The sequence below is a fragment of the Lepus europaeus genome, chromosome 5, assembly GCF_033115175.1.
Source record: "Lepus europaeus isolate LE1 chromosome 5, mLepTim1.pri, whole genome shotgun sequence".
Lineage (NCBI taxonomy): Eukaryota > Metazoa > Chordata > Mammalia > Lagomorpha > Leporidae > Lepus > Lepus europaeus.
This window is the reverse complement of record NC_084831.1, coordinates 38,775,889-38,789,936: the sequence shown is the minus strand read 5'-3', so window position 1 is coordinate 38,789,936 and position 14,048 is coordinate 38,775,889. Positions and strand designations below refer to the sequence as shown.

Below are 14,048 nucleotides of genomic sequence, written 5' to 3'. Positions count from 1 at the left end.
CCGTGCCTGGATCTCCGGCAGGAAGAAGGGCAGGAAGAAGGCGGCAGCCATCCTGGCCGGCGCGGTCCCGATGAGGGTGGGCCCTGACGGGGCCCTAAGGCCTAGGGCGGGACCGCTGGAACACTACTCGGCTCCTGCCGTGAGGGCAGAGTCGCACCGCTGGCTGGCGGCTTGGCTTCTGGTGCAGTCTCCGGGCTCCGCTGCGGTGTAGGGGCGGTATGGGTGCGGTTAGAGGGGCTGGAGAACGGGTCGAAGGCAGAGGCACCAAGGCGGTTTTCATCTGAGAAATTCTTCCTGGGAGGGCGGGGGGAGCTGCCCCGCCGCGCCTGCCAGGGAGGGTTGCCTGCCCCCAGGAAGGAGCCGGCCGGACCTCCTTGTTCAGGCACACGCGGACCGAGTAGCTCAGGCCGTCTGGAGGTGCGGATGGGTGTTGGCGACTGCACAAAGACGGGAGCTGCAGTGCTAGGTACCTTAGTCTGGAGCCGTTCAGCCTCAGGCCTGCTCCTACCCAGATTAAACACACACACACACACACACACCATGCAGGCTTTCCTTTCTCAGACACCCATTGGGGTCCTCTGGTGGTTGTCCTCCGGCTTGTGGAGCCCTCGATGGGTGATCCTGGTTGCAGAAGAGTCAGCCGGTTTTTGGAGGTCTTCGAAGCGGCGGAGACTGTGCAGTTCTCCAGGGAGCCTTAGGGATACGGGTGGTTACCGGCATCTGGGAGAGGGCATTGGCTAGGGTCATCTCATCGGGAACATGCGCTCCCCTTGCCCCCTTGGGAACCGGTTCCTCTGGAGGGATCTGCAGAAGGAACCAGAGGGGACAAATGAGTCGTAACAGCCTGGGCACAGTTGTTGATTGCAGGGCACACCTTTTGTCACTTGTTTACAGCTGGGGCTGAAGCACCTGGGTCAGGGAGCTAGCATCTTGGGGCTTGGACGGCTGGCCAGGGGCTGGTGTATTTCTGGTGTTCTTCCCAGCCAGGGGGAGTGGAGGAGTGGCCGGATGCTGCTGGTGCATTTCCAATGGCCAAGGGGTCTCAGTGGCACTGTGGATGTTGGCCCTATTGTCTCCGCCATAATTGTAAACTCACTCCTAATGTAGCACAGTGCACCTCCTGCCCCTGCAGCTTCAGTACACCAGGTCTGGGACAATTCTAGCACTTCTGGGCTGGGCTGGGAGGGTGGCAGCCCCAGAGTAGGCGCACAAGAGTCTTCGTGTGCTTGATATCTGATGCAATTGGGCTGCGCTCCCGGAGGAGGCTCCTGTCCGGGAGGGGAAGCGTGGTTCCCAGCCGGATAGGCCAGGGTGTTACAGTAGCAGAACAGGAGCTCAGTGGCTGCTGTGAATGGCTTCATGGACTCTGCTTGGGGCCGAATTGGATTTTTGTGCATTTAGTGTTGTAAAGCACTCCCAATTATATAATTCTGAGAGCAGAAGCCTTATTTTGAACAGTCGCAAAGCCTGTCCTGTTGATTTTATGTATACAATTAAAATAACTCACCAGCATCCCTAACTCTGAACCCTGAGTCTCCAGGTTTTTCTGTTTTGGTTCTTGGAGTGGGGAGGCTGGCTCCAGCTGGAGGGAGCCGAGTGATGGAAGAACCCCAGCGCTTTGTGGGAAGTGGGGTGGCTGTGATCCTCCTGGAGGAAGGTTGGGGGGGGGGTCCCTGGGAGTGTAAAACAGTCGATGTGAGACTGGGATTCTGGTCTGGGTGTTGCAGGTGCGTGGTGCTGACTTGAGCATTTGCCACAGTGCTTTCAAATGCATCAAGGAGGGGTTCCTCCCATTTCCCAGAGAAGATCACTGAGGCCCAGATGGGGCGCGTCTGGAGGAGTTCAAGGACCTTCTTGAAACTCAGACCTGCTTTTGTACAGGAGCCAGGACTCCCCTGGCCTGGGGGTGGGGGTTGGGGGGGGCATGCTCCGAATGCCCAGGCTCCCTTGAAGACTCCTGAGTCCGCTGAACAGAATGGGGAGTGGCATGCGGGCTGTCACGCCAGGATCTGCTGCCCTTGTCCGCCTGTCTTCCTCTGGTCTGGGCGGTGGTGAGGGGCTGCCGGGGTTGCTTGGTGGGATGGACCCCCTCTGCAGAGTGAATATGCATAGGGGTGGAGCTGGTTCTTGTGGGTTATTCCCTGCCAGCTCCAGCTCGGTGCACCCCAGTCCTTGTGGCCTCCATCCCCTGTCCCCACATGTGCCCCTCATCAGGTCAGAGTGTGTGTGTGTTGAGGCGATGGGCAGTGGGGGGGGGTATCACTGGGAGGTTCCAAAAGTACTGCACCTTTGCCCCATAGCCCCCCCCCCCCAACGCCGCCGCCAAAACCAAAACGGGGTGGGGGGGTGGGAGAGCGCGGTTGGGGTTTGTGCCGGCCCCTTCCCCTGGGCCCGAGGAGAAGGAGGGTGTCGGAGATCCTTCTCGCCTCTTTGTACTTTTCCTGCCTCCTCCTCCTCTGATTATTGCAGCGGCTGGATTCCCTCTCTTCTGTCCCTGTAGTCTTCTCCGACCTCGGGGCTCTCGGCCCTGCCTCGGCGTCTCCCCTCGGCCCCCTCCGGAGACACCCACCCCCCTCCTCTCGCCGCAGCACGTGGCGCCAAGTTTCGCGGCCTCGGGTTTCGCAGCGCCGCGCTGAGCCCCCACCCGGGCCCGCGCCGGTGGTCTCAGCGGGCGCCCGCTATCTGTTTGCCCGCAGGATGACCGAGCAGCCGCCGAACGAGGCGGCACGCAGTGACCCCCCGCTAGAGGGACGGGACGCGGCCGAGGCCCGCATGGCCCCCCCGCACCTGGTCCTGCTGAACGGCGTCGCCAAGGAGACGAGCCGCGCGCCGCCGGCGGAGCCCCGGGTCATCGAGCTGGGCGCGCGCCCCGGCCCTGGGGGCGGCCCCGCCGGTGGGGGCGGCGCCGCGCGGGACTTAAAGGGCCGCGACGCAGCGGCGGCCGAAGCGCGCCATCGGGTGCCCACCACCGAGCTGTGCAGACCTCCGGGGCCCCCGCCGGCCCCCGCGCCCGCCCCGGCTGCCGCGGAGCTGCCCGGCGACGGCCGCATGGTGCAGCTGAGCCCGTCCGCGCCGGCGGCCCCCGCCGCCCCGGGCCGCGCGCTGCTCTACAGCCTCAGCCAACCGCTGGCCTCGCTCGGCAGGTGAGGGCCGGAGGGACGGCCGGGACACGGGACGGGCGCGACGGCGGCGGGTGGGCAACGCGGCCAGCAGCCCCGGGCCCTCAGCGCTTCGGCGACGGACTGGGCTCCGGCCGGCCGTGGCTGTGCGGCCGAAAGCCGCGAGAGGAGGGCTCGGAACCCGGGGGAGGTAGAGGCTGGAGCCCCCGTGCGGAGTGGGAAGGGAGCCCTCGGAGAGTGCGAGTGTGGTCGGATGTGGCTGCGCGGTGCGCGAGGCTTCAGCTGAAGAGATGGGTGTCGCCTTCGGTGTGCGGGCGTGTGGCTGCGGGTGCTGAGTGCGCGCGTGGCAGGAGGGACCCCCCACCCCACTCCCCGTGTGTGGGTCCCAGGCAGGAGTGTGGCCGTGTGCGCTCGGGGTGAGACGCAGAGGGAGAGTGAAGGAGAAGGAGAGGGAGAGTGAAGGAGAAGGAGAGGGAGAAGGAAGGAAGGGGAGAGAGCGCGAGCAAGTGCGGGAGAGCACCTGGGGGTGTGGCAGGAAGGCCCGCTGCCCTCGGTAGCTGCTCCCTGCCTGGCCTGGGCTCCCAGTGTGAGAGCAACCGCTGCGCTGCAGGGGCTCCTGTGAAGGTGGGGAGTGGGATCCTGGAGTGAGTGTGGGGAGCCCCGGGTCCTGTGAGCTGAGGCTGGGGTCAAGGTCCGCGCTGCCTCTGTGGGCACCTGTTTGGGAATGTATGGGTGCTTATTGCCTGTAGGAGGGGTGGGTGTGTGTGTGTGTGCGCGCGCGCGCATGTGCATTTGTGCTTGCTCCACCTGCTTCCTTCTGCCTGAGTGTGTGTGTGTGTGTGTGAAGGGGTGTGTAGATTTGGCCCCCCCTTGTCTGTCTCATGAGGGGGGTGTGTGTGTGAGTGAGGATGGGTAACGTTCCTCCCATCCCCCATCTAGTGTGAAGTAGGGTCGCCAGGGCCTGGGGGCTCCAGAGGTGTGGGGAGAATCCCTGGGGGCGGCTTTCCCTCTCCCACGGGTGGCGATGTGACCTGGCTGCTCCCTCCCACAGCGGGTTCTTTGGGGAGCCTGATGCCTTCCCCATGTTCACCACCAACAGCCGGGTGAAGAGGAGACCCTCCCCCTATGAGATGGAGATCACCGATGGTGAGTCTGTCCTCCCCCTCCCCCCCGCCTTTGTACACTTGGGGTGGGTTACAGCCCCCTGTGGGAGGGGACACTGGGCGCTGTGTAGGAAGGAGTCTCACATCAGTGGGGAAGCCACCTGGGAACCCCAAAAGTGCTGAAGCCCCTTCACCCTGGACCTGAGCTCCCAGTCCTGGGGAGAGGGGTTCCAGGAGAGGGACACACGGTGGCGCTTAGCCTAGATCTCTGGTCTGGTCCCCATCCCTGTGCCTCTGGCCGTCAGTGCTGAGCCCGGGGATCCCCCGCCCTTCCTCCCGGTTGCTCTGTGGAGTATGCAGCCTGCGCCCTGCCCTGCCTGGGATTGCACCTTCAAGGGCCCCTTCCCAGGTCCCCGCACTCTGGGATGAAGCCTGGAGTTCCCTTCCTGACACCATCGATGCTGCCCTGCCCCCCCACCCCCAGGAGGGCCTCGGGCTGCTCTGCCCGGAGGCCTGCTCTGTGAACTCCGCCCTGAACTTGCCCAGAGGGATTGGATAAGTGGGAGACTTGAAGGGGCCCCCCGCTCTCTTCTCAGAACTGAGGGGCTTCAGCAAGCCAGTGGCGCGGGGCACCTGAGGCCTCAGAGCCACGCCTGCAGTTTTGTTGGAGGGATCCCAGTGTGTGTGGGTGGGTGGAGCTTCTGGAACGGAGCCCTCTGCAGTGTTCCGGAGAGGAGGAGTCGGGTTTGGAGCAGAGAACAGACCCTGAAAGACCCAGGAGGGCAGGTGCTGTAGGCGCCAGTGATGCTGGCCAGAGGGGTCTGCTGCCTAGGGGAAGGGGTGCTGCAAACAAGAAGTGGGTGGGGCCAGTCCTGCAGGACACAGGATGGGGTCTGGGGCGGCCAGGAGTCCAGGGAGGCCGTGACCCCCGTGTCACCAGGATTTACGAGCGCCTCTGCTGGGACAGAGGTTGCTGGAGGAGGGGCAGATGCGGGAGGAGGAAGGGGTGATGGGAGGGGGCTTCTCTGGGGAGGATGCAGACAGCAGTAGGCAGACAGGTAGGGCAGGCTGTGGGGGTGCAGGAGATGTGCATGGACTTTTTTTTTTTTTAAGAGTTACTTATTGGGGCCTACACTGCAGCAGTGCCTGCGACACCAGCATCCCATCTGGGTGCCAATTTGAGTCCTGGCTGCCCAATTCCGAGCCAGCTCCCTGCTAATGGGCCTGGGAAAGCAGTGGAAGATGACCCAAGTCCTTGAGCCCCTGCACCCACGTGGGAGACCCGGTTGGAACTCCTGACTTAAGCCTGGCCCAGCCTTGGCTGTTGTGACCATTTGGGGAGTGAACCAGCAGATAGAAGATCTCTCTCTTTCTGTCTCTGCTTTTCTCTCTTCCTTTCAAATAAATAAATAAATATTTCTTTTTAAAAGATTTGTTTATTGATTTGAAAGGCAGAGTTAGAGAAGGAAAGACACAGAGAGGTCTTCCATTCTCTGGTTTACTCTCCAAATGGCCACAAAGGCCAGGGCTGGGCCAGGCTTAAGCCAGAAGCCAGGAGCTTCTTCTGGGTCTCCCATGTGGATGGCAGGGGCCCAGGGACTGGTGCCATCTTCCACTGCTTTCCCAACCACATCAGCAGGGAGCTGGATCAGAAGTGGAGCAGCCGGGACATGAACTGGCACTGATATGGGATGCTGGCATCACAGATGCCAGCTTAACCCACTGCGCCAGTGTGGACACTTTCTACCATTTACTGGATACCTGTGTGCCCTGTACCTTATGTGCTCCATTTTTATTTTATTTTATTTTTTACTTTAAAAATTACTTTGTTTGTTTGAAATGATGGCAGACACACAAACACATACACAAAGAAACAGACAGAAATTTCCCATCCGCTGGCTTTTTCCTTAACTGCCCACGACAACTAGGGCTGGGCCAGGCTGAAGCTGGGAGCCTAGAACTGGATCCAGGCCTCCCAGTGGGTGGCAGCGACGCAGGTACTTGAGCTGCCACCTGCCACGTCTCAGGGTGTGCATTAGCAGGCAGCTGAATTGGAAAGGCAACTGGGACTTGGTGCAGGGACTCCAGTGGAGGATGCCGGCGTTCCAAGCAGCTTTGCCAAGTGCTTCCCCAAAGTTATCTTTTCATTCCATTTTCTGTGAGCTTCTGGAGTTTGAAGTACCTTTGTACATATTGATGGAGTGGTATAATATAGTTCCATACATGTGTACAATGTGTAATGAACGAATCAGGGGGATTAGCATATTCAACACCTCAAATACTTATTGCTTCTTTGTGGTGAGGACAGTCAGAATCCGCGGTCACTCGGTCACTCATTGATGACTGCAGCCATCCTGCTGTGCCGTGACTGGAACGCCACCTCTCCTCTAACGGGGATTCTGCACCTGTTGGCCACCCCATTGCCTCCTTCCCTTCTCAGCCTGTGGTGACCTCTGTTGATTTTTATTTAACCCTCACCGTAAACCCAGGAGATGAGTGTTAACTGTTTCCGTTTCATGGATGGGGAAATTGTGGCTCAGAGAGGTGAAGCAGCCTGCTGAGAGTCACACAGCAGGGCCCTGGGCCATCCTCCTAACACTCTGGAATACATCCCCCCTCCCCTCTGCATCTGTCCCCCCTCCCCGGCTGTGAGAGCAGTGGCGTCACCCCCTCCCCCGCAGTGAGGAGCTGTCTGCAGCTTGCCGCCTTGGCCTTGGCTGGATGTGGGGACTGGTCCTTCCACGTCACAGCCCTGGAGGCCTGATGACAGTGACTTGCTTCCTGGGAGGCAGCCCAGGGCAGGGCTGCCCCGCAGGTGTGCTGTATTTTTCTCAGCTAGGGTCTTGCCTTTGGCCAAATGTCAGCTGGGCTGGGGTCTGGAGTTTGGGAAAGCAGCTGTAGGCAGGGGACAAGTGATCCACTGGGGAAAGCTGGAGAGGAAGGGGCGGGGGTGGGGGGCATGGGAAGGAGAGAGAGAGAGAGAGAGAGAGAGAAGAGAGAGAGAACGGACCAGGAAGTGTTGGCCTGGAGAGCTGCCTGCATCTCTGCTTCAGTGGGGCGTTGGCGAGGTCTTAGCCCTTCTGCTCCCTCCTCCTCCCCCACTCGTGTTTCCGCATATTGAGGGCTGTTCCAGGGGCTACTGGAAGAGGGCAAGTCAGGATCCAGGGGCTGGCCGTTCCTTCAGCGGGCGGGCTCCCGGGACTCAGCAGCCCTAGAGTGGGCAGGCAGGAACGGAGTGCAGGGCTCTGTAGCGCAGGTGCTCAGTCCCCGCACGCTGGGGTCTGCCCAGCTCTGTCAGCAGAGTGCAGGGAGTGCCAGTGAGTGCTGGGCCAAGCCAAAGCAGGTGCATTGCAGACGTGGGCAGGCTGAGGCAGCCTTTGGAAGCTTGCATGGTCCACTGCACTCCTCTCCTGGGGGTGAAAGCCCACGAGTGGTTCCTGTCCCCGCTGGCCTCTGTGCTCCTCTCCTGTCACCCACCTGCCATCAGCAGGCGCTTCTGCATCCCCTGTTGTACTCTCACTCACTCTTGGAGTAAAACCCCCTGCCTCAGAGCAGAGTCCCCAGGGCTCCGACCCCCTTGTGTGCGCCTCTCCAGCCTGGCCAGTCTGACTGTTCCTGTGCCACGCCCCCTGCTCGCCTACTCTACCTCACCATGCAGCTCCGTGTGTGTGTTTGTGTGTGTGTGTGTGTGTGTTGGGGGGGCGTACTTGGTCATCCTCTCGTCCCCATTAAAGTGTCAGCTCTGTGAAGGCAGAGGCCCTCGCTGGCTGTCTTGTTCACTGCTGCTCCCTAGTGCCTGGTTGTTAGTAAAGATCCCATGAATCAGAGTAGTGGCCATTGTTTACTGAGTGCTTGAGCTGAGCCAGGTGCTGCCTTAGGGGCTCTAAGACCCTTAGGCTTTAGACCCCTAGCAATCTTGTGATTCGACTTATTAGCATTATCGCCGTTCTACAAGTGGTGAAGCCAAGGCAGAGTTTAAGGGACTTGCCCAGAGTCACTTGTCTCGTGGCTCATGGCCGGGATTTGAACCCAGGAAGTCTGGCTCCAGAGTCTGTCTTCCTACAGAGTGAGCGGATGAATGAGTGAGACACGGTCCCCATCCTCAGACGCCCCACAGCCCAGAGAGGGAGACAGGCACACCCAGAACTGTCAAGAGCCATGAGACGGGGACAGTGGTCCCTGCTGCTTGGTGTGGTGGTCCCGAGGGGTTGAGGGGCTTGTTGCCGGGGAGGAAATGCTGGACGTGGGGCTTGGAAGGGTGAGTTAGCATTTTCCAGGTCCAGGCGCCCCTGGCTGCCTGCAGTTGGCACCCCTTTGGGCAGGCCCTGAACGTCACCCTAACCCTGTCCTCCCGTCCCCAGGCCCCCACACCAAAGTCGTGCGGCGCATCTTCACCAACAGCCGGGAGCGCTGGCGGCAGCAGAACGTGAATGGGGCCTTCGCTGAGCTCCGCAAGCTGATCCCCACGCACCCCCCGGACAAGAAGCTCAGCAAGAATGAGATCCTGCGCCTGGCCATGAAGTACATCAACTTCCTGGCCAAGCTGCTCAACGACCAAGAGGAGGAGGGCTCCCAGAGGGCCAAGCCTGGCAAGGACGCTGTCGGGGGGGCGGCGGGCGGGGGTGGCGGGGCAGGGGCTGGTGCGCCCCCCGATGACCTGCTGCAGGATGTGCTCTCCCCCAACTCCAGCTGTGGCAGCTCCCTGGACGGGGCAGCCAGCCCGGACAGCTATACAGAGGAGCCGGCCCCCAAGCACACGGGCCGCAGCCTCCATCCCGCCCTGCTGCCTGCTGCCGATGGGGCTGGCCCCCGGTGATAGACTATGGCCACCTGGGACCAGCCAAGAGGTGCCCTTGGGCCACTGGGACTGCAGCCTTGGGGGCAGGTGTGATGAGAACTGGGATGGACCTGGGGGCGTCCCTTGCTGTCTGAACTGTGGGAAGCCTTCCCTGACCCTTGGGCTGGCTCTCTGTTTTCTGCCTCACTAGGAGAACAGAAAAAGGGGGCATAGAGGTAGGTACTTTTTCTGAAGACGGCACGGTCTACCCTCTCCCCGCCCCCGACCCCAAGCCTTCCCACCTAGGAGGCTCGAAGGGCCCTGCGTTTGGCCCAGGCACAGGAGTCCTGGCTCTGCCGAGACCTGGCGAGATGGGCACTCACCTGAGGCCAGTCACAGCCTCTGCCTTGCTGGGAACCCCTCCTGAGCTGGCTGAGGTGGCTGTTGTGGCCGCATCTGTCCACACATAAAGGTACCCAGCAGCTGCCCATTTCCTGAGCCCCGTCTTCAACCAGGCCCGTGCCAGTCCACCCAGCGAGCGGGCTGCTACAGAGTCACAAGCCTCCAGGTACCTTCTCAGGGCCCGGTTGAAGCAGACGGCCAGGGGGCAGCCTGCTGTCCACCCCTGGGCCAGAGGGTTGGGAAACCCATGGCCCTGACTGCTTGCCCTGGAGAGCAGAGCGCTGCTTGCTCCTCACCGAGACGCCTTCCTGTCCTGTGGCTGCGGGGACACAGTCTGCAGCCGTGCCCCAGCCCCGGGGGGACTTGGTGTGAAGGCAGAGAGGGAAAACGATACTAGAGTGAAATGGAGCAAGAGGTATTCTGGGCACAGGGGCTTCAACTCCCGCACCTCAGTGGGTGCTGTGCGGGCAGGGGATGGCAGCCTCGTCCTGCCTTCTCTCCCAGGTGCGGACAGGAATTCGCCTGCCGCGAGACGCTGTTTTGCCGATGGTCTGGTCTGCGTTCTGAACTGAGCACACACCGTCCCGTGAATTCTGGGCAGTTGGGCTTTTTGCCTGACTTTAGTTGTTGCTGGGGTGTTTCGGTCTGGATGTGACTCGGGATGAGCCCCACTCGTAGGACATGGGAAATCTGGTTGGAGACCATGCCCTGGCTGAGGCACGCACGCACACAAGTCCCCTGATGGATGGTGCAGTGTTCAGTCCCCGAGGGTGTGTGTGGGAGGTTGGCTTGATGCCATAGGAGGGTGTCCCTCCCAAAGCTGTATGAGAAACTTTTGTAAATCAAATCCCTGACCTTCATCTTTTAAAGAAAAACTCCAAGTCCTTTTGTAAAGTGAAGAATCCTTTTGTAGAGTGGACCACCGCCCCCTCGTTTACCTCCTGTGTCAATCCAGGCAGTGGGTCGTGTTTTCTTAAGGCTAGGCCCTCCTGTGACCCACATGCCATGCCCATGGGACTGCCTGCTCAGAAGTCCTGTTATCTGTCACTGCACCCTGTGGCTCCGTCTGGGTCCTGAGTACAGCTGCAGGCACAGGAGTGACCCCTGCTCCCCTGCTCTTCCTCGTGAGCTGTGAGGTCCCTTTCGAGGGCGTGGGGTCAGTGTGGCTGCCCCTTGTAGCACGGTGACTCCCCATCCCGCTGCAGAGTCCCAGGCCTCACTTTGATGGGGAGTAGGGCTGGCTCCTTTCCAGTCCCTCCTCCCAGGAGATGGTGGGAGGAGTCTGTCTTAGGGCGGAGCAGCTGTCCTGGACCCTGAGGCTAGTTCCCTTCCCAGTAGATGAACTTGACTCAGCCACAGTGGGGATGGCTTTGGGGACAGGTCACACATTCCGTACGAAACTCAAGCGGGCTGGCCGCGTGGCTGGGATGAGGAGTCTTCCTCGCTGTCCCCTGCTCTCAGCCACCCCAGCCTGGCCTGTCTCCTGGGACGGGGCTCAGGACAGGAGACCCTGAGCGCTCTGCTGTCCTCCGTGCCAGCCTGCAGGAGGATCCCCAGCCTGCAGTCTGCTCAGCATGGGGTGACTTACGTTGTAAACCGCTTGCGCCCCGGGTTTACTAGGATGGTCCTCATTGCTGCAGGTCATCTTCATTTCTGTCTCGGTCCAAGGCAGGGCACAGGAGTGAGAAGGGACCAGAGACAGGAACATGGACAGAATGGGTGAACCCAACTACCCAAAATGCGGGCCTGCAAGGGGAAGCACAAGGCTTTAAGGTTTTGTACGAACTGGGGGAGAGCTGTAGCTGATTCTCGCTGTGTACCCTGTGTTTTTCTCCCTCCGCCACCTCCTGAACCTGTGATGAAATGCAGCATTTCAAGAATAATACCTGCACACAAGGGGGAAAATGTCAAGGTAGAAAACCATTTTGAGGAGGACAGAGGCGAATGGAACAACTGGGGGAATTACATCTTTTAAGAAAATTCATATTGTCTTCTTAGTAGTGGCAAATGACAAGATGGTACAACCTTTATCCTTTCCCAAAAATCCAACCAAGGGCACTGCATCTGTAGTCAGCCGACAGCCGTCCGTACTTGTGACTTCAGCGGTACGTGGCTCGCTGCCCGAGGCTTGCCCCTGCCCGTGTACATAGCGTGTGGTTTCTGCGGGCGGGCCCAGCACTTTCCGTCGATGTTGTACTGTATGTGATGAATTGCGTTGGTCTCTGCATTTTTTCTGCAGAAGAGGAGTGACTGCTCCAGGTACCTGGGCCTGTGTGCGGCCCGCAGGCCAGCCCTGTGGGCGTGTGACTCTTCGCGAAAAAACACGTGGTGATGATGTGTGTATATATAAGGCTATATTGGGAAGATTTCTAAATAAAAGTTTTACAAGGGGCCCTTGGCTCTGTGCTGGCTCTTTGCATCCCTGGGCCCAGGAGGAGAACCTGCTTCCCCTCTGAAACAAGAAGTGGGTGCCCTGCCTCTGCCCTAGGGCGGGGCTGGTGTGCAGCTGAGGGGCTCCCCCTGAGGGTTCCCCTTCTCCCTCTGCTACGCCGCTCCGCCTCCTGCTGATGGGTCAGCTTCCAAAGGCTGGACGCTTGCTTCCTTATAGGTTCGGGGTGGATGAAGGTCTTGCCTTAGGAGGACCCCGATCCTCTGGAGACTCAGTGGAGGCTGTAGCCCATGCCTGGGTCTTGAGGCCTGGGAGCTCCAGGATGGAGGCTGAAGGCTTTGGAAGTTGCCCACAGAGGCTGTGCAGGAGACCCCGTGGCCTGGGAGGGCTGCCCTGGGGGCCCAGGAGTGGGAGTGTGGCTGCAGGCAGGGACTCTGGGGCAGGCCGCAGCGTGCGGACTGACCCTCAGAGACTGCAGTAGGGCAGGCAGGCGCGTCCTGTAGAGTACCAGCCTTTCCGTCTTTCACTCGTTCATTGGACAAATGGTGTTGAGCACCTGCTGCAGGGCCAGGTATCGTAGAGCCTGCAGATGCAGAACTGGGCGGATGCTGTTCTTTGGGAGCTTACATCCTGGCGGGGAGACAGTGAACCCCAGACCCGCTCAGCCGTCATGAATTGGTAGATGAAGTACAAAGGGCCGAGTGTTAAGGGAAGAGCTATGCCAAGGGGGAATTTGAGGGTTGCGTTGTGCACTTGGGCCTGCCGGGTCAGCCTTGCTCGTCCTGCCAGTCTCTGATCTTGGCTGCCTCGCTCCTTGAGGGAATCCTGGCCATAGCTGGGAGGGCAGGCGCAGGCTAGTGGCTGAAACTAAGGCTCTGGTGTGCAGAGAAGCTCCCCAGTTTTGGGAGAAGCCTGAGCGAGCCTCCCGGGCTGTCTGGCCCTGGGGTGGGGAGCAGTGGGAGCAGGCCATGGATCTGGGCAGCGGGGGAGCTGGACCCTGCACCCGGGCTCTGATCTGTGCTCGTGGGCCAGGGCAGCACGATGATGTGCTTGGCGGAGAGACAGCTGCAGACGGCGGCCAGAGAGCAGGCGGAGTGGGGTGTGGTGATCCGAGAGTGAAGCGCAGGGTGTTCGGGGTGGGGTGTGGGTCACGGGCTCCAGTGAGAAAGCCTGAATGAAGGTGCTGAGTGGGCCCAGCAACCTGGAGGGCGCCGATGACGGTGATGCCGTGGCCTGGCAGGGCTGGGGCAGCGGCCTGACCGTCCTGGCTGGAGGATGGGAAGAGGAGAGCACCCCGTTTCTGAAGGACTTTTCCCAGGAAGCGACGAGACACTCCTGTCAGGAGAGCAGGAAGAGCCTGCGAAGTCTGGCCATCACCGCGGAAACTGCGAGGCGGTGGAGCTGGCCCCTGGAGGTGGTCTGGGCTGGTGTCCGGGGCTCCGAACAGGGAGACTAGACTGAGGCCCAGAGAGGAAAGGAGGCTCTCTGGGGCCCCAGGACAGCACAGCCACTTGCCTGGCCTGCCTGTAGCACCTCATTACTCACAACACCCTCACTCTTCTGTTGCACTTTCTGCTCCCCAACTCATTCTTTTGTTACTGTTTCTCCTGATCTTCCAGCTTTACAAGCTCTCTGCTGTGGCCCGGGAGTGCAGTGGAGGATGGCCCAAGTGCTTGGGCCCTGCACCTGCATGGGAGACCAGGAGAAGCACCTGGCTCCTGGTTTTGGATCAGCGCAGTGCGCTGGCCGCAGTGCGCTGGCCGCGGCGGCCATTAGGGGGGTGAACCAACAGAAAAAAGGAAGACCTTTCTCTCTGTCTCTCTCTCTCTCACTGTCCTCTCTGCCTGTCAAAAAATAAATAAATAAAACAACAACTCATTCACTATTTTGAGAGAGAACACTCATCCTCTGGCTCATTCCACAAATGCCTGCGACAGCCAAGCTGGCCAGGCTAAAGCCAGGAGCCAGGAGCTCCATCTGGGTCTCCCATATGGGTGGTAGGACCCAAGTTAGCTTACCAGCTCCTTGGAGGGTGCGCGTTAGCAGGAAGCTGGAGTTGGGGCTCCAGGGCTCCAGGGCAGGCTGTCAGAGTTGCAGGTGGTGCAAGTGGTGGCTCTACCTGCTGTCACAATGCCAGCCCAGGACACGAGCATTTCCCCTGGCTTCCTAACCACAAGGGTACTTTCAAAAATGGAGTTAAGGGGCCAGCCTTGTGGCGCAGCAGGTAAAGCCACTGCCTGCAACGCTGGCATCCCAGG

General features: G+C 60.4%; 1 protein-coding gene across 1 annotated transcript; it reads left to right on the top strand.

Moving 5' to 3' along the window:
• The first annotated feature begins 2,697 nt into the window (after positions 1–2,697).
• Positions 2,698–9,147, top strand: TAL1 (TAL bHLH transcription factor 1, erythroid differentiation factor). The gene is made up of 3 exons (XM_062193326.1): positions 2,698–3,143; positions 4,171–4,265; positions 8,584–9,147. Exons 1-3 carry the CDS (start codon positions 2,698–2,700, stop codon positions 9,036–9,038), a joined length of 996 nt encoding a protein of 331 aa, XP_062049310.1. The 3' UTR covers positions 9,039–9,147.
• The last annotated feature ends 4,901 nt before the right edge of the window (positions 9,148–14,048 follow it).